We start from the raw sequence: 19,907 nt of genomic DNA, 5'->3' as shown, positions 1-19,907 counted from the left end.
TGTTCCAGCATAATTGTTGCAGTATCCCCTTCATATTTCAAATAACAGTTGACAAAATAAAGAGGCCCATTCCAGGCAATCAATCCTTTTAGTCTAGAATTCTAATAATCTAAAAGTGGGCTATTGTGTCATGCATAATGCTGTGCTTCTAATAATAAGACTCAGGTTCTACTTAGTTTACAATGTTTCTTTACAGAAAATCAGATGCTGCTGATTAAATGGATATGACAAGGGCAATATCTAAATAGTCCTTATATGCATTTGGGAAAAATAAATTGGAAATGCTGATGAAGAATAAATAACAGGAAATAAATTAAGCTTTACTTATATTTAATATAGGGCAGCTAAGTGGCATAGTGGAATAGTGTGCTAGAACTGGAGTCAAGAAGACACATTTTCCTGAGTTCAAATCCAGTCTCAGACTTCAGACACTTACTAGCTGAGTAACCCTAAGCAAGTCAATTAACCCTGCTCACTTCAGTTTCCTTATCTGTAAAATTAGTTGGAGAAGGAAATGGCAAACCATTTTAGTATCTTTGACAAGAAAACCCCAAATGGGGTCACAAAAAAATTAGACATAACTGAAATGATCTAACAACAATATTTAATACATGGTTTGACCATTGACATGCTCACTTCATCTGTCATTTGTCACATATGGTATTCTTTTAAAATTATTTATTTAAATTATTTATTTTTATTTTCCAAATTACATGTTGTTATGGTTTTCAATAATCATTTTCTGACATTTTGCCATCCATGTTCTCTCTTCTTTCTAGCCTTCCTCCTTCTCCAAGATGGCAAATTATATGATATAAGTTGTACATGTATTTATTATACAATATATATTTCCATGTTCATCATGTTATGAAAGGAAACATTATTTACACTAGAGAAAAACTCATGAGGGGAAATAAAGTGAAAAATGGTATGCTTCAATCTGCATTGAGACTTAGTTCCTTCTACAGCACTGAAAAGCTTTTTTCTTTTTTGTCATGAGTCCCTTTAGAGTTGTCTTGAATTCTTATGTTGCTGATGATAGTTGTCTTTCACAGTTGATCATTGTACTTTATTGCTGTTACTGCGTGCCAGTTCTCCTGGTTCTGTTCACTTCACTTTTCATCACTTCATGTAAGTTTTTCCAAGTTTTTTGTGACCAACTTGTTCATTTTTTTATGGTGCAATAGTATTCCATTACAATCACAGACCATAACTTGTTCAGCCATTCCCCTTTATATATATTTTAAATGGCATATTCCTTTCAGAACCTTCGCTTGAGGATATGTTCATATACTCACTTCCAAGTCATTTCTTTCCCTGACTGCCCAAACTATTCCCTACTCTTTTACTTCCCTTTTTGGAGTCATCTCTCATTAGAATGTAAGCCATTTGAGAGCAGCCTATTTCTTTGTTTGTAACTTTATATTCTCTGGGTTAGTTCAGCACTTACTAATAAAAATTTAATAAACGCTTTGCCTAATCTGAGATATCCCAAGTGAAGAGTTGACAATAGTACTCTCCCTCAGTTCACTTTTAGCAATATTGTGACATATTGTTAAATCAGAAAATGTTAAAACAAGATTTAAAAATATTCTTAAGAATTTTATTGTTGATATCATTTATATTGACATAGAGGAATATGCAAAAAACCACTATAAAGTAGTGTAGTGCACAGAGCATTGGACCTAGATTCAGAAAGACTTAGGTTCAAATCCTGCCTCAGATGAGTATTAGCTATGTGAAGTTGACTGAATTATTTAACCTGTCTGCTTTCATTTTCTCACCTGTAAAATCAGAATAATAGTAGCACTTATACCCTAGAGATATTATGCCCAACTATATGTAAAGTGCTTTGCAAATTCTAATTATTATTTGCTGTGAACAAGAAAGATTAGAACTATTTTTAATTATTTTTCACTTCATCTTTTCAGATGTCTTTTTATGCATGCTTTAAGTGTGCACATTAATACAGTAGTAGTGTTCAACTGTGATTTGTAAATAAATATACATATTTTGGGTCATATGCTCAAACTTCTTTTTTCTGAAAAAAATTACTTAATCAAAAAAGTTTAGAAGCTATTGCTCTGGTGCATTCCTCTCATCCTTCCCCTTCCCCCCTAAAAATCTTACTTTATTATATTTCTTTGTGTATGTATATATTAAAACAATGCAGTGTTTAATCTGAGGAATGATCAAGGTTCCTTGTACTGAAGCACCTGCTAGAGATAGCATACTATATTGGAAAGGGTAAGAGAATTATCAGAGATTCAACTTTATATTCCACCTCTGACATATAACAGTTGTGAGAATTTGAGTAAATCGCTTCATCTCTATAAACTTGTCTCCTCACTTGTAAAAGGAGCCCATTTATATTGATTTTACAAGGTCTTAACCAGGATGCAATGAGTTAATGTAAAGACACAAAAGCACTCCTGGGGAGAGGTAGAGAGCCTAGGGACCCTTTCTCAGAATAACGTTTTTAATACAGAAAATGCAAAGGATTACAAAAGAAGTCAGTCATGTTGAAATCACAGTTATAGAAAGAGTTAATTGCATTGAAGCTTTTGGAAGAAAATCAGGTGAAGAAAGACCTCTTAGTTTAGATAAAAATGTCAATTTTTTTTTCAGTGTCTACATCTAGAACCACCTGATTGTAAAAGTCCAGGAAGTTGTATACATGACTAGATAACTAAGTCTAGTGTGAACATAGACATTTATGTAATAGATAATTGTTACGGTCAGACTGGAATCTGACCCGAAAAGGTTAGTCTCAGTGCAGTCTTTGTTTTGTTGGTTGTTCATTCCAGCGCTTTCCTCCTTTCAACTATTTCCTATTTATCCTATATAGTTTGTTTTGTGTATATTTGTTTGCACGTGGTCCTGCCCCCCCCCCCCCTTTGATGGTAAGGTCCTTGAGGGGAGGTGCTTTTTGTGTTTGTCCCCAGAGTTTAGCTCAATGCCCGCACATAGTTGGCACTAAATAAATGTTCGTTGAATTGAATATCTCACTTATATATGATTTTGTGTCGTCTCCTCCATTAGCTTTAAGCTCCTTGAGGGCAGGAGTTGTCTTTTGCTTCTTTTTATCTCCTCAGCGTTTAGCACGTTGCACAGCGTTTAACGTCTACCTAGCACATAGCTGGCACTTAATAAGTGTTTTATGTATTGAAGTGAATTGAAAATCGCAGGCAGTTTACAGTTTTTCAGCTTTTGGAAACTGTCTTCCAACTCCTTTCTCAATCTTCCTTCCCTCGGGCAATATAAAAGCCGAGCAAGGTACCTTCTAAAGGCTGTACTGAGATTGCGCGAAGGTTTCCGCTCATGCTTAGAAGCTAGGAGGGGGAGGGTGGGGACAAATTTCTACAGCCTCAAGCTTAAATCTTTCCAGTTTTCTGGGGGAAAGGCGGGAACCAGTCAGCGGGATACGGGAGGGGTGAAAGCCTAGTAGGTGATGTTTGTCCCGCCCACATCTTGTTCTGATTGGCGCGCATTCTCGCTCCAGGCGGAGGAACCCGGGGATCATTGGCTGTCAGTTGAGGCGGTGTCCTGTTGCCGGCATCTTGTCCCGCCCTTTCCCTCAGTAGTCTACGTGGGGGACCTGGAGCAGTTTCGGGGTCGGGGGTCGGGGGTGGAGTCCCTGGTCCCAGAGTGAGGGTTTGCGGTTATCTGGGTGCGGGAATGTGGGGGCTTCAGCTGCTCCTGACGATGGCTTTCAGCTGTTTCTGTTGGCTGCCCAGCAGCCAGGGCAAGACCCTGAGGGGCAGCTTCAGCAGCTCCTCGGCCTGGATGCTGCAAGGCCAGAGCATCAGCCACTTCCAGTTCTATGGTAGGTACCTGGCGCTGAGGAGGGGGCACTGGGTTCTCTGCCCCCGCCTCTCGCCCCGGGGCCTGAGCCACGTATGCATCCTAGGCCTCTGGCCCTCGATGTATGCCTATGTGGTGACAGCGGGAGGGTGGAAGTGGAAAGGAGGGAGGATGTCTCCTCCGTTCTGCCCTCCCCCCGGCTTCGGAGCGGGTGGGTGGGGAGGGGTTAGAAATAAAGGGCTTCCTCTGGGTCCCAGCTCCCTGAACCTGCAAGAACCACTTACTGTCTCCTCCGTGCCCCCTCCAACGTGCTTCCCCAGTTAGAGAATACTTAACTTTAGAGCTGGAAGGGGACTTGTCAATTTGACAAAAGAAAGCTGGCTTAGAAAGATATGTCACACAAATGGTAAGTAGTAGAACAGAGATACTAACCCAGGCCTTTTGGTTACAAATCTACCGTCTTTACAACCCATCGCCCAAGTGTAGGAATATTAATCCTCCTCCTCTTCATTTCTCAGTGTATCTTCCCAATCTTCAACTCCAATTTTTTAAAAAGCACATCAATCAGGAAACATTTATTAAGTGCCTCTGTGTACCAGATAGGGCAGTTAACTGGCCCAGTGGATACAATGTCTCGCCTGGAGTCAAGAAGGCCTAAGTTCAAATGTGAGCTCAGAACCTAGCAGTGTTACCCTGAACAAGTCACTTAATCCTATTTGCTTCAATTTCCTCAGCAGTAAAATGAGCTGGAGAAGGAAATGGCAAACCACTTCAATATCTTTGTCAAGAAACCTCACATGAGGTCATGAAGTTTTTTTTATCTTTATTTATTTGTTTGTTTTATTAATATAATTTATTTACTAATGACAGCCTCTTTCTCTGCTCCCCACATCATAGAAGGCATCATCAGGGAAGTAGATATGCATATATAAATGGTATCTTTCATGGATTCCATTTTTCAGTTCATTTTCTGGAGGTGACATTCATCATTTATTCTTCAAGTTTATTATTTATTCTACAACACAATCTGTAGTTGTGCAGAATGTTTTGGTTCTACTCATTTTGCTATTCATTATTCCATGTGGTTCTTTCCACATTTTTCCAAAATTAGCCTTCTCATCATTTTTTCAAGGCACAGTAGTATGCCATCACAATCACACCTCAGTGGATAGAAAGCTGGGTCTTGAGTCAGGAAGATCAGAGTTCAAATTTTCCCTCAAGACACTCACTAGCTGTGGATCCCTGGGCAAGTCACTTAACTTTTGTTTGCCTTAATTTATTGGCAAATCATTCTACTCTCTGCCTAGAAACTCCATAGTGGGTCAGGAAGAGTTGGATGTGGCTGAACAACATATGCCAGATAATGTGCTGAACACTAGGAATATAAATATAAGCAGAAAGAAATACAGCCTCTGCCCTCATAGAGATCATACTCTAATGGGATATAAAGTAAAAGTATATAGATAAATTTCAAAGTAGCAAATGTTTAAGGGTTTTTTTTTTTATTTATTCCTCTCTTTAAGCCCAGGTTTTCTTTCTCTTTTGAAGTATCTCTGCTGTGATTTTGGATTAGAGGTGTACAAACTAAGGTACTAAAAATTGTTTACTGTGACCAAAAAAAGACCAAACCCATAATAAAAGGCTTTGGTTTTGATTTCATGACCTTTTGTTTCTGCTCTCATGTTTGTAGACTATTTAATTATGCCTGCTTCATTCAGAACTCATACAAAGTTTTGGAATCCAAGTTAAGTTCCAGTTATTCATGGTTTGAGTAATTTGTTTCTCTGTTGTTAGGTCCTTGAGAGCTGGAACAGGATCATACTAAGTATCTTTAGTTCCCTAAATATATAATAGTGCATTATATTTAACTTAATGTAGTTAAATATTTAAGTGGAATTGTGGATAAAAGATCCATAAAGAGGAATCCTGTAGTCAATAATGGAGGCAGCTAGGTGGTACCTCAGATACTAGCTGTGACTCTGGGCAAGCCTCTTTTTCCCTCAGTTTCTTCTTCTGTAAAATGAATTGGAAAAGTTTTGAAATGGCAAACCACTCCAGTATCTTTGCCAAGAAAACCTCAAACGAAGTCATAAAAGTTGGAATGAACAAAGCAGCTCAGTGGATAGAGAGCCCCTGGGCATGATCAGGAAGAACTGAGTTCAAATCCAGCCTAGATACTCACTTGCTGTATGACCCAGGCCAAATCACTTAACTTCTGTTTGCCTTAATTCACTAGAGAAGGAAATGGCAAACTACTCCATTTTCTTTACCAAGAAAACCCACATGGGGTCATGAAGAGTCGGACACAACTAAACCACAACATTGACACTTCAATTAAGTCCTGGTTCTGTCATTAACTCATTTTGTGATACCTCTCTTGGCCTTGGTTTCCTCATCTGTAAAATGGACTGCATAGCTTTTTAAAGGTCCCCACTGAGCTCTTAATCTTGTGATCTCTAAGATCCCTTCTATCAATTTTTCCTCAGTCACCATCTTTTTATATTTTTTCAAGAATCAAACTTGTCCATGACCTGATCTTTATCCACTCTCATTACCGATTATGTGATTTATTCTGAATGACCCATATGCTTTCTTTCCTTAACAGAGACTATCCTACTAACATCAGTGTTTACCAAAGTAGGGTTTGTTCCACAGGTAAATAGTAGTTCATGGGGCCAAAAAGTGGCAATGTGATGATCAGGATGTGGTCCAGAGATAATTCTAAGGGGAATACACTGGGCTAGAAAACTTCTTAGGAGAAATTAGAATTAGAGTCAAAGAATTTTAGTTCTAGAAGGTTAATCATCAAATTCAGACCTTTCATTTTTGCAGAAAATAAAACAGATGTGGGGAGATAAAATGACTTACCAGAAGTCACAGAGCAAATTAATGATGAGCTCAGACCAGAACTCGGGTCTCTAGGTTTTCAGTGCAGTTTTATTCAATACCATAACAGCATGTTGCTTTCTGTTGTTTGTGGAGAAGAAGGAAAGAAAGGGTGTTTGGGGGAGTTAAGGTTAAACTGGCTAATTAATGAAGAGAGGGAAAAAACCATATGGAAAATGTAATTGTATAATAGTTTAATTTAATCAGTGGCTACTTTATCTGAAAAGGTGAAATTCTGGAAATGCAATCTTTATTTGTATATGGTATTATCCCATAGCTACCATATGTGTATTGTCATACTCTATTCAATTTTCAGTTTAACAGTAAATTGATTATAACTATACCTAAACTATATTGTTTTTCTATATGATGACATGATAAAATAGACATAGATAATATGATAAAATAGACTACAACCCAGTATTAATAATTAAAAATTTGATTCTAACTGCTTCATAGGGATTCAAGACTAAGCAAAGCATATAGAGGATTACTAAAATATTCCTTTTTGTGACAACTAAATATTATAGCACCTTTTATTGTATTTATGTACCTCTAACACCTAGGCAATGCTAATGCAATGCAATATAATGGGAAGAACATTGGATTTGTATATAGAATCTCCCTTTGAATCCTGATTCTGCCACTTACTGGCATTGTTACTTTGAACATCTCACTTACCCTTTCAGGCTCTCGATTTCCTCATCTGTAAAATGAGAAACTAGAGATGATCTTTAAGGCACCTTTCTACTCTGACATTTTATAGTTTTTTCTTCAAGAGGATGTAAGCTACTCACTACTTGCAGAATGACTTAGATTGTTCTAACACTTCAGTGTACTAACCTGACATTCAGAAATCTTATAAGAAATTACATTTACTACATACTAAATTTTCTACATATATTTAGAGAACAAGTTATTCTGATTAAATGAATATAGCAGGACTTCGTTTTATGGCAACCAAAATGTTCTAAGACCCTTCACATAAGCTGAAATTTGCCTATAGTAAAATAAATATTTATATGAACATATATAGGCACTTTATGACTTTTCTTAGGCTTACCAGAGCTACCAGCATTACTTGTACAATGGAGCCATTATTTATAACTAAATAGTGTTAATAAAACAAAGAGAAGAACTGCTTTGACTAGGACATGGCTTGTTACAACAAGAACTCCAGAGAAATGCAGGACCAGCATTTGGTGCAAAACAATGTAGTGACTTACACTAAGGCTTCTCAGAGCAAGAATTGAGTGTGATTGTATGAACTACTGTAAGACTTGATGCAGCTTGGGAAAATGGCCCAGATTTAGTGTATAATTAAAAATTTCTACTTTATGTATTTTTTTGCCTTTATTTTTTTGTTTAACAGTTGCATATAACTGAATTTATGTGTGCTGAATTCACCTAAAACAAGGTCTTATCATATTCCTCTTTCTAAGTTTTTAGATATGATATTCATGCATTAGCAAATATAAAATAAATAGAATATAATAAAAAATATAACATCAGAACTGTATAGAACACCTATAATCTTGCATTGCCTCAGAGATGTTATCATGCACAATGATTATTATTGTATTATGGAGTGTTTAGAAAATTTAGAAGACCTGATTCAACATGCACTGATATCATGATGATATACCATATTGCAAAATGTCTTTTTGAAATAACTTCCAGTTTCAGCTTAGAGAAGGCTATAATGGAAAGAGCATTGATCTCAGAGCCAGAATACCTAGTTTTGAATTTCATTCTCTCCCTTTTGGCATTATGACCAAGGGTAAGTCTGATCCTTAGTTTATCAGTAAAGAAGAGCTAACAACCTACTCACCTCACAGGGTTATTGTGAACATCAAATGAAATGATACACGAAAAGGGTTTTTTAACCACAAAATATTATGTAAATATGAATGGTTACTATCAGCTATTTTGTTTATTATTTACCTCTTTCACATGAGGGCCAATGCAAAATGTTAACTTCCCCACCAAAAAATAAAGATTATTTCAGCTCCAATGTTTTGACTAGTTTATTATGGTCACTTTTAAATCATGATTTTTAAATGTTTTTTTGTATGAATTTTAAAATTCCAGATTCTAAAAGAGGAAATTAAAATTTGAAAGGAAACACTATGAATTGCTAATCATAATTGTAAATTAATTAGTTAACTAACAAAAATTTAAGTGCCTACTATATGAAAGACACTGTGCTAAGCACTGACCCTATAGACCCTTAGATGACTTATAGAACATTTGGAGGAAAGAGATCAAATCATGTTAAAAATAAATGTAATTACATGCATCCCCTACAAATATAGCAAAAATAGGGAAAAGTCCAAGCTTAGTAATGAACTTTTCCAACAGAATTCCAGTCACGAATGAATATATTCTCTTGAATTTCATACTAAATTAATTTGTCATATCATTCATTCAATGAATATTTATTAGATTATCTACTGTATATAAGATTTTGCTAAGTGTTCTAAGAGTAGAATTATAGTCATGGACCTTTGGGGATATTCAGGCTTCTGGGGGAAATAATGTGGAACATAGTAATTACACAAATAGTTATACTACAAGATAGAATGTACTAAATGCAGCAAGAGAGATGCAAGTGGGATCGAGAGAAGGGGAAGAGGTGTGTCATGGTGCAGTACAGTGGAAGGAATGGTGGTAGATTTGTTATCAGAGTATTTGAACTCAGATCCCACTTGTGCCTCTTTATCCATTTGACATTGGTCAAGTCACCAGACTTTTTTAGATCTTATCTGTAAAATAAGGAGGTTGGGCAAGATGATCTTTGAAGGCCCTTCTAGCTTTACCTTTATGATCCTTTTAGAGGTGACTAAGATGGCAACTAACTTGGAACTTTAGTTTTGATTAAGAAATAGTTCAGAGTAACTTTGGGGAAGGACTTTCAAGGTGGAGGTTATAGTGTGAAGGAAAGTTAGAGTTGGTGTCCTGGGAAAGATTAATCAAATTTGATTGGAGCATAGGCTGTGTAAAGAGGAATAGTTGTAGATAAGGCTGGAAAAGTAGTTTGGGGTTTTAAGAATTTTGGACTGAGTTTGACAATTTTCCCATCATTTCTTTCATGATTTTATATGGGATCAAACTAGTTAATAACATTTTTTTTATGTCAAGGTGACCGTGCTCTTCTTTGTGTCAGAATCAACAACATAGCAGCAGCTGTTGGAAAAGAAGCTAAAATTTACCTGTTTCAAGCACAGGAATGGCTAAGGCTACAGGAAGGCAACCAAGAGCTTTATACCTGCACAGAAAAATTATCCAAAGCTCCTCTGACAGGTGAGTTTAACCATCCCCTCATACGTATTTTCCTTAATATTTCCACATCCATTGTTTGATAAAAATATTGTTTACATTTTTATGATATTTTGTTTTGTTTGTATTCTACAAATGAAAATTGCATGGATATGTATTATTTGTTTGCCACTTGGCAGAATCAATTTTTTTTAATTAGCCATTCTTTTGGAAAATTTTCCAAAATATTTCATTGGCAAACTACATACCAATTACATTTTTTTTTTACAAATTCTAGAATTCATACTACTGAAGTAGTAGCACATCTTTTTTTTTCATATGTATTTTTGGAAAATCTCCATAGAGCTTTGAACTTCATCTTAAGTGCTATCCTTTTGAAGGAATATTCCTCTTGATATATGTACCTGAGACAAAAGATCAGACACCTATTTGTAATAGTCTAATTTTCAACCTGGCCATGTCTCTAAAGAGAAATCACTTTCACTAACTCAAACTAATTCTGGAAATCCTTCAGATTTTCCAAGCCTTTCAAAATCATTCAAAGCAATAAGCCTTTAATTATCCAGAGTATACTGGAAATCTTTGCTAATAAAGAAGTAAGCTATATATGCTAATTCTACTTGATTCTTTCTTTAATCATTTTAAAAGCATACTTTAATAAATCCATGGTCTCATCAGTCAGTTGATACTTTACAAATGCAGATCATTAACCATCCATGCCTTTTCATCTTGTGTGAATCTTACCCATGTGCTATATAATAGAGGTGCTGTCACCCAATGTACTTTGAGGCCTTACTATTGGTCATTTAATATGTCTTGAATACCAATGGGGGAAGCATCACACATTTTAGAATGATTACTTCTGTAAGTGATGAGTAGGAGACACTAAGAACCAGTTTAGGAATTACTCTGTTGAATGGTCTCCATATTTCTGATGGCTCCTGATACTTCAATTTTAATCTGGGCACATATTAAATTTCCACTCCTATACATCCTGAATGCTGACTATTTGATTCTTGGAAGCTACTTGGTCAGACAGTTAAACAGGGAGAAAACAAGAATTGTGTTTTACCATCTCTTGCCACCCATTCAAGGACTCTAATCCAAGTGGATGAGACAGGATGCTGTTGTTGGGACTAGAGAGATTTGAGTGATAAGATCCAGAAATCATAAGGGCAATTTGCTGTGTAAATTATTCTTGTGACTATGAACTTGCTTTTAGCAGTAGGAATTTATTTGTATTTGGTCAGTTCTCTAACCATGTAGCAGAGAAGATTTTGCTATTTTGCTATCTTTCTAAATAATCACACATGCACAAAAAATTATTGGATTTCAACTCCCAGTTAATGAAGGAACAAAGCCTGATAACATTGTTGTAACAGCAAACCAAAATTTGGTACTTATAAAAACTTACTCGATCTGAGTTCTTATATATTTTGAGCCAAAGAATTTTCCATCACTAATAAAAACTGTCAACAAGTAATTTCAAACATTAGTTATATCTGCAGTAACTGATTACGTGCTATTAAACTATAAACTCCAGGGACTGCCTTATGTAGCATCCATGTTTCTGAGAGGGGTTCAAGCTGCATCACAGAATTCCATATTGCCCCCCAGAACTCCAAGGGAGGGGGCAGTTAAGGGCAGTTGGAGTCCTGGTATAAAAAAGCCAGATCACCCCCCCTTGACTCTTGGCTCTTGGCTCTTGACACACACACTGTATGTAGCTTCAGGGGCTGAGGCATTCAGTCTCTGACAGCCAGGGGGCTGCTTTACTTAGATAGCTAACCTCAAAGATAGACCTTCAAGCAAGATCATTGTCTACTTTAAGTTTAGCAGTTTAGGTTTTAGAAGGAAGATTATTTAGGGGCTTAGATAGGAGTTCAGCCATTCAAGATAAATTCCCCCCCCTCCCCCCAGGGGAATGTGTTGCTAGTCTGTATTTAGCAAGTTTCAGTTAATTTACCTTTCCTCCTTTTTCCTCGGACCTGGTTCCCTTCTCCTGTTCCCTGAAATCATTAAATTCATTTAGTTTGTGAAAGATAGAGCTTGTATCCAGTTAACCTGAGGTCATACTTACTACCTTCCTTTCATCAAGCCAAGAATTTCATCCAAGCTGGGACTGAAGCTGCTTTAAAAGTCCTAGAGCCTGTGGTCTGTTCTGAAGAAGACCCTGGTCTATATATTTCTATCCTGTGAGAGAATAATTTATACAAAGAAAGTTATCATCACAAGGGGTTTAATCCCTATCCACTTACCATCTTGGCCCTGAATTTACAAAGCTTGAATAACCTCCATAACCAGCTCTGAGAGTATTCTGTTAACTGTTTCCAACTGCTTACAGTGTGGGGGTAGGTGGAGGAGTAATCCACTTGCTCTTGCCTCTCCCATCCAGTCAAGTTTGCCTGCTTCTCCTCTGATCTGGGACTGGGGAGAATCCATTGCCATCTGACCCTAATCCTACACTTATCTAAACTTTATCTCCTCCAGTGCTAAGCACAATATTCTATGCACACAGTAGACATATAATAAGTATTTGGCAAAATTTAGTATATTCTAATTACATGGCCAAAATAATAAAATGTCTGAAAAATGTGACTTTCAAATTTGTTGACAAATTGTACTTTAAACTTCATTTTTGGAGATTCACAGGCACAGTTTTTTATCTTTTTATGTTTAATTTATATATACATATATAAAAATAATATTTAAAACTGTTATTGAATGAAAAATTAAGATAGGTCAATAGGGGCAGCTGGGTAGCTCAGTGGATTGAGAGCCAGGCCTAGAGACAGGAGGTCCTAGGTTCAGATCCGGCCTCAGACACTTCCCAGCTGTGTGACCCTGGGCAAGTCACTTGACCCCCATTGCCTACCCTTACCAATCTTCCACCTATAAGTCAATACACAGAAGTCAAGGGTTTAAAAAAAATTAAAAAAAAAAAGATAGGTCAATAAAATATCAAGAAGTAGAATCTATGAGAGATTTACAAGTTTAAGACTAAAACATTGAGGAAATAAATCATTATTGAATAAAAACAATCAGGAAAGTTGAATAGCAATGCAATTTTTCAAATGAGTTTAGATCCATAAACTCAGGTTTGTGACCTTTGTTGATTATGTGCTCCAGTAGTGGTGATCACAACCCAATCTTGTGCTTCCCTTGGCCATGTCATATCATAAATATACCACACAAGAAGTACCTATAGCATGTTGGAAGTTCCTTCAGATCATTTGACACTGTATAATACTAATGAATGTTATAAATATAGGAGAGGGAAACTGGATACTACCACTCTTAATTGGGTGACAGTAGTGGTAGTTCAGATATGTGGCTAGTGCAAGATCACCTGAGTCTTGCCACCTAGCTAGATGTTGTAACACCTCCCTCCTTTATAATAGTGCCCAGGCAGGATCCTTCAGGTCAGTGGATGGGTATCCCTTTCAGGTCCCACCTGGGGTTGATTAATGGTGGATATTGGGCTCTATTAGCCTTGGACATGTTTATCTGACTGCGTTTGCTCCCTTCCTAGAGAAGTGATGAAACAACCATTCCAGGAAGGTACTTGAAGAGTTTTGTATATTTGGCAAGGAAGGAATGTTTAGGAAATGGGAAGAGGAATAAGAAACCCTAAACTAATCTTTGATAATATTAATCCTTCAGGACTGTAGGCAGGTGAGTGATTCTGGCTTGTTATTAGCTCCTCTTGGCTCAGCCTGGCCACAGCCAAACCAGAGCAAGCAAGCTGTTGTATGATGTCTCTCAGCTTCTTCTTCTTGCCAGATGTTATGCCTTTCACAGCCTTTAGGAACTACCCTTTCCACCCTCTTCTTCTTCTCCTGCCCACTTCCCGGATCCCTCCTGGGCCCGGGATACCTAGATACCTAAAGATGATTTGAATTCCTAAATATCCCGGGGACAGAAGAATAGGAGGATTCACGGTCTGGATACAGGTTGGCAAATGTCAGTGAGGTTCAGACAGTTCTTGCAAGGTTGAGCCAAGCAAGCCTCAGATCCCAATTGATCAGGGTCTACAGATCCCAGGTCCAAAGGAAAGGGAAAAGACCCCCTGTCAGGGACTGCCAGGGTATTTATAACCCCCTGGCCAACCGCTTTCTCCCCTGTCCTCATGGCCTCTGGGAACATTCTGAGGTCCAACGGTCTTCACCTGTCAATCAACAGTGAGACTCTCAGCTCCCAGAGTTTCGATATGACATGAACAAATGGAGAAAAAAACATTTAAGTGCTTATTTTGTATTAGATGCAGTGCTAAACACTGGAGATACAAACACAAGAAACAAGATAATCCCTCCCTTCAAACAGCTCACATATAGGGAGTGGTAAACAAAAAGGGGTATTTTGGTTGGGGAAGTAACTAGGACTATGAGTGAAGCCAGAGGGCAAATGATTTTCATTTTCTTTCTTAAAATGTAAATGTTGATTTAATTAATAGTCCCAGAAATAGAAATGGAAGGCATGATGGAGAAAAGGGTATACCCTCTGTGATGGGGAATGTAAGAGTCAAGGTGGAGGTGTGGTATAAAAATGATGAGAGAGTAATGTGTTGGATCTATCTGGCCTTGGTATGGAGAACTCTCATCAATCTAGGACCAGGGCAGAAGTAGAGATTAGAGCCAGGAGGCATGATATGAAGGTGCCCAAAGAGCTATGTAGTAGGTTTTGAACTGGATGAGATATGGAGAACACTCACCAGTCAGGAAGACAGGGGGTCCCATAGGCTCTCCATTTGTTGTCTTTGTTCTTGTTACTTGATTGGCTGACCTCTTATTTCAGGCATGGCTCTAGGATTGTTAGATTATGATTTTAGTGTTAGAAGGGATCTTATATTAGACTAGACACCATCTAATCTAATCTCCTTTTATAGATGAAGAAACTGAGAACTTGAGAGTTTAGGTGATTTGCTTAGGGTCACACAAGTAATAAAGGTGAAAGTGGTATTTAAATCTGGGTCCTCTGATTCACAATCCAGTGTTCTTCATCATGTTATTTCTCTAGTAATTGTTTTACACTGTTTCTGGTGTCTGGTTCACTATTGGTATTGTGCTGCAATTTTATATCTACCAAGAGTCTTCCTTATCCTTTGAGTGATCTAGAACTTTACATTTTTGAAGAATACCAAACTGTGATTCATAAACACATAGTACCCCTGGTACAATATTGGTATGAAAAAGATAGGTTCTTATTTTATGGAGAAGCAGGAGCTCATTAAAGCATTTTTCAGTTTCTCCAAAAGACTAAAAATAATCAGTCTTTTATCCTGCTATATTACTTAGCTCCCCGGAAATTAAATTTTTAAAAAATTTAATAACAATTAATAGGAAAGATAAATGCACCTGTGGCCATCACCGCTGCCCCTTGGTGGGTGCTGCAGTGATCCAGGGGAGCTAAGTAGTATTTTTTCTGGAAAGGGGGAGTAGGCCAAAAAAATTTGGGAGCCACTGATGTATATCATAGTTTAGATAATAAACATTCTTTGTATACTTGGTTTTTCCTTTGTGGTTATTGTAGCAAAACTCTTTTGAATCTTCATGGATCTTATTTAGGAGATTGTCCAATTATGGCTGTTCAATACATTAATGCCATTATGTGCCACAAAAAGTATAAGCAAATTTTAAAAATGTGTGTAAACTTGGAGAGATTTTGTTATTTATTTGACATTATAGGCTAGAGAGGAACTTTAGAGATCATTTAGACTGGCTTACATTTTATAGATCAAGAAACTGTAGAACTTTACAATTGGAGGTAGTATTTTCTTGCTTAGATTATTTTAGCAAATTAATGCTGTCACTTTTTTTTTAATCCAGTACTATTTCCTTTCACAAAAAATAGCTGAATAATTTTTTTTAGATTTTAAAGTAAGTTAGTGCTAAGAAGTTCTATTAATTAAAAGCACTCAGAATAGTGTATAGGTTTCTCTGCAAGTAATCTTAAGATGAAAATCAACATTTGTTGTGAGTTCATAGAATCACAATGTATGCATATGTATATATATATGTATATATATACTTTATCCTATTATTTACATACACATACATATACATATATTTATACTTAGATGTTAAAGCCACGTGTGATATTCCTGTTCATATTATAATTACAGTTTCCTTTTACATATTTCTTGTATTTGATAAATCATATAAAGATGATTGTTGTCATTCCATGTAGTTTTAGTTAACATTATTCATTTCCTTTTATAATTTGATTCAGCAATTAGCTGTAGTACACCAATCTCTGTAATTCAAATGTTGTTAATATTTGAGGTACTAATTACACTAGCATAGAATATGCATGCTGTGCTGTAGTCTTTTGTTTCAAAAACAATGACACACAGTTTTGTCAAGAGGCATGTTTCCCTGGCTTGCTGGAAACAGCATTGTTCAAAGGTGGCAAGACAAAACAAAAGGCCAATGTTATCTTTATGGAGCCCAAATTTGTTTTCTTTTGCTGTATAAATCCACAAAAAATATGTAGTCATTAAAATTGATTTTCAAAGTGTTGATCAGGATAATGGATAATTTGTGTATGCATCTATCCTGAAGTGAAAAATTACGTATGACAAAATGGCAAAACTTTAGATAGTAATTGCCAAATTATATAATTGAAAATTAGCATCTAAAATATAGTTCCTGAATCATTATTCATGTCATATTTAAAATTAATGATGAAAGGTTTTTAATTATCTAGAAGACAGGACCTAGAGATGGCATCCTGGGATAGTGGAAAGAATACTGGATTTGAGGACAGTAGACCTGGATTTAAATCCCAGTCCTGCCACCTGTGTGACCTTAGGCAAGTCACTTTAAACTAAATTCAGTATATATTTATTAAGCTTACTATATACATCACTCTACATTAAAGTCTTACTGTGATACCTTTTTGTGTACTGGAGGTGACATTGTATTTTGCAGGGTTAGGCCAATAGAATGCAAGTGCTAGAAGGTCTCAATAAGTGGGACTTGCATCTGCTTCAACCCTTTCATTTTACAAAGGAAGAAACAAAGTAGCACCTTAGCTCAGCTGGGGAGGGAGAGAAAGATTCTAGTAGGCTAGGATGTAAAGAGAGTTCTTTCCAATTGTGGTGTATAATTTAGGTAAATTCAAAGAAGTAGGAGATGGTCTCTCTCATTTGGAAACAATTTATAATTCAAGTGTGAGATACTGGGTGCATGAAGAATAAGTAATACAAGCTAAGATTAGAAAGATAAGTTGAAGCCAGATTTTTAAGGGGTTTGGAGTCACATTTAGGAATTTGTTTTTTATCCTATTGAAAGTAGTGAGCCATTAAAGATCTTTGAGCAGAGAAGTGACACAGATCTGGGGATTAGGAAGATTCTTTGACTGTTTTGTTCAAGGTACAGAAAGGAGGCCAGATCACTGGATCAAAGAGTAAGTGGAGGGGACAAGGACTAAGATGCAAGAAGGAAAAATAGTAAGGGGATAGTTTATAAAAGCCTTTAAAACCAAGTACTGGATTTTATATTTTAACCTGAAAATAATAGGGAGCCACTGGTGTTTATTGAATGGGGAGGAATGAGTTATGTTGTCAGATTTGTATTTTAGGAAAATTACTTTAAAAAATTACACAGAAAAAATTTATTTTCCTACAATTGAAGGTAAAAACAATTTTTAACTTTTATCTAAATTTTTTTTTGAGTTCAAAATTTTCTCCCTCCTTCCTGCTCTTCTTCCCTCCCATCTCTTTTCTCTCCCTGAGATGATAAGCAATCTGATACAGATTTTACATAAGCAATCATGTAAAATATTTAGGAATTTAGTTGACTAAGTTGGGAATGAACTGGAGAAGGGGGAGACTTGAAGCAAGAAGAACCAACCATCAGACTATTGCTGCAAAATGATGAGGTGATGAGGGCCTATTTCAGGGTGATGAAAGTATCAAGAGAGAAGGGAGTATATATATATAATAGATATTGTAAAGGTAGACTTTACAAGAGTTGGCAAAAAAATTGGATATGTAATATGAGAGAGTAAAGTATCAAGGATGACACCTCAGTTGAGAACATGAATGACTCTTTGCATCAGATCATAGCTTTAGAGTTACATCAGTTGACTGAAAAGTACAGACTATAAAATCTCACTCTGTCTATTTGTTGATCATAAAGTATTTGACTTGGTAGAGCAGAAATACAACTTAAAGATCTTACTCTGAGTTGTTTTTAATCAAATATTAAGATTATAGAATTTTCCTTAGTAAATGTACTCACGTAGAAAACTCTTATTAATGATCCTCTGATTATTAGTATTAAATGAAGCATGAAATAGAGCTATGTAGGGCCACTAGAGACATTTACCACCGTAATTGCTAATTCTAGCATAGTTCCAGATGGAAGAGAGATTTCCTACAAATTCAGAGGTCCTGCAGATGCTCCTATTTGCAAATGATACTATGCTGAAACAAGTCCCCTAAAACTATAGAGCCTTTTTAAAGAGACCTCTAATCACTCCAAAGAGTTTGATCCAATCATCCATAATAGAAAAAAGTGGATGTAGAATTCTGTTGTCTGAACTATGGATTAGGAACGTCAGTTGTATGTTGGAGTTAATCCATCTGCAAGTATATGTTGGAGAGATACTATAGATGGGCATTGGATTGGACTCAGAATTTAATAGGGCAAGAAAAGTGAACTGGATTGCGTTTAGTAAAGTATATAGCATTTGCAGCTTCCAAAACCACTCTGATAGACACAAAAAAATGAAATTTAAATGGTCAAATTTTATTTCTCTTCAGTTAGCAGAAATTCTTTTCTCTCCTTTTCATCTTTTTTCCTCCTTTCTCCCAACAAGTAGGTGTGTGTGTGGGGGGGAACCCTTGTAACAAATATGAAAAGTAAAGCAAAAACAATTCCTATATGACCTTGTCTAAAAAATATGTCTCAATCTATATTCTATCATGTCTCTGTCAGGAGGCAGATAGCATGTTTTACCATGAGTCCTCTGAAATTATGATTGTTAATTGCATTCATCAGAGTCCTCAAGTCTTTAAAAGTTGTTTCTTTTTACACTGAAGTCATTATTGTATAAATTAATTCTCCTGGTTCTAGTCAGCTTACTCCAAATTAGTTCATATAGTCTTCACTATGAAACCATCTCTCTTCTCATTTCTTATACTACAGTAGTATTCAGTTATGTTTATATACCATAATTTGTTCAACTATTCCCCTATTGATGAAACCCACTATTTTAACACCAGTATTCTCTCTAAATATATATGGATATGAATCACAGTATAGCACAATCTCTAAAGGATTAGTATTTGCAGTAATCCAAAAGCCAATGTAGAATATGATAAACATAAATATCCTGCAGCACATTACCAGTGGTGGCTGGCATATATAGCAAATAAGAATACCTTCTTGGAAATGTGTGACTAACTTTGCCTTTTAATTCCTAATCAGGGGTAATGATAGCACCCAAACTTGCCCAAGTTATGCATAGATATCCACTGTGGAAGCATATGCAATCTTCTCCTCTTTCCTTATCTCTTTCTTCCCTATCTAGGCTTTCTATTTCAAAATAATGCTAAGGTGATACTTTAGTCTGAAGTCCTTGGTCCAGTACAGATGACGAACCCTTATCAATCTTTTTTTAACTATTAATTTCCTAACATTGTCTTTTAAAATCATTCATATGAAAGTACAAATACATTTCTAAAGGGAAAGAGGCTTAAATCAGCCCAAGAAAGATTCTTCCTTGAAGTTATCACAATAATGATCATACTAAAAGAAGGAAAGAAGTCTTTGATGATTTCTATTACTAGAAATATATCTTTTTTTTCTTTATTTTTTTTAAACCCTTAACTTCTGTGTATTGGCTCCTTGGTGGAAGAGTGGTAAGAGTGGGCAATGGGGGTCAAGTGACTTGCCCAGGGTCACACATCTGGGAAGTGTCTAAGGTCATAT

At 36.3% G+C, this 19,907-nt stretch overlaps 1 protein-coding gene across 1 annotated transcript in view; it reads left to right on the top strand.

Annotated features, from left to right (window-relative positions):
• Nucleotides 1-3,678: 3,678 nt before the first annotated feature.
• The window catches only part of GPR180 (G protein-coupled receptor 180), a 39,442-nt gene continuing 23,213 nt past the window's right edge, over nt 3,679-19,907 (top strand). Inside the window, exons 1-2 of the mRNA XM_044667230.1 lie at nt 3,679-3,826; nt 9,832-9,993. Coding sequence (XP_044523165.1) covers nt 3,679-3,826; nt 9,832-9,993 — 310 coding nt within the window. The remainder of the gene's footprint in view (nt 3,827-9,831; nt 9,994-19,907) is intronic.

Source organism: Gracilinanus agilis, chromosome 3 (assembly GCF_016433145.1).
Source record: "Gracilinanus agilis isolate LMUSP501 chromosome 3, AgileGrace, whole genome shotgun sequence".
NCBI lineage: Eukaryota > Metazoa > Chordata > Mammalia > Didelphimorphia > Didelphidae > Gracilinanus > Gracilinanus agilis.
The sequence above is the reverse complement of the archived record's forward strand: the minus strand, read 5'-3'. Positions and strand labels throughout refer to the sequence as shown.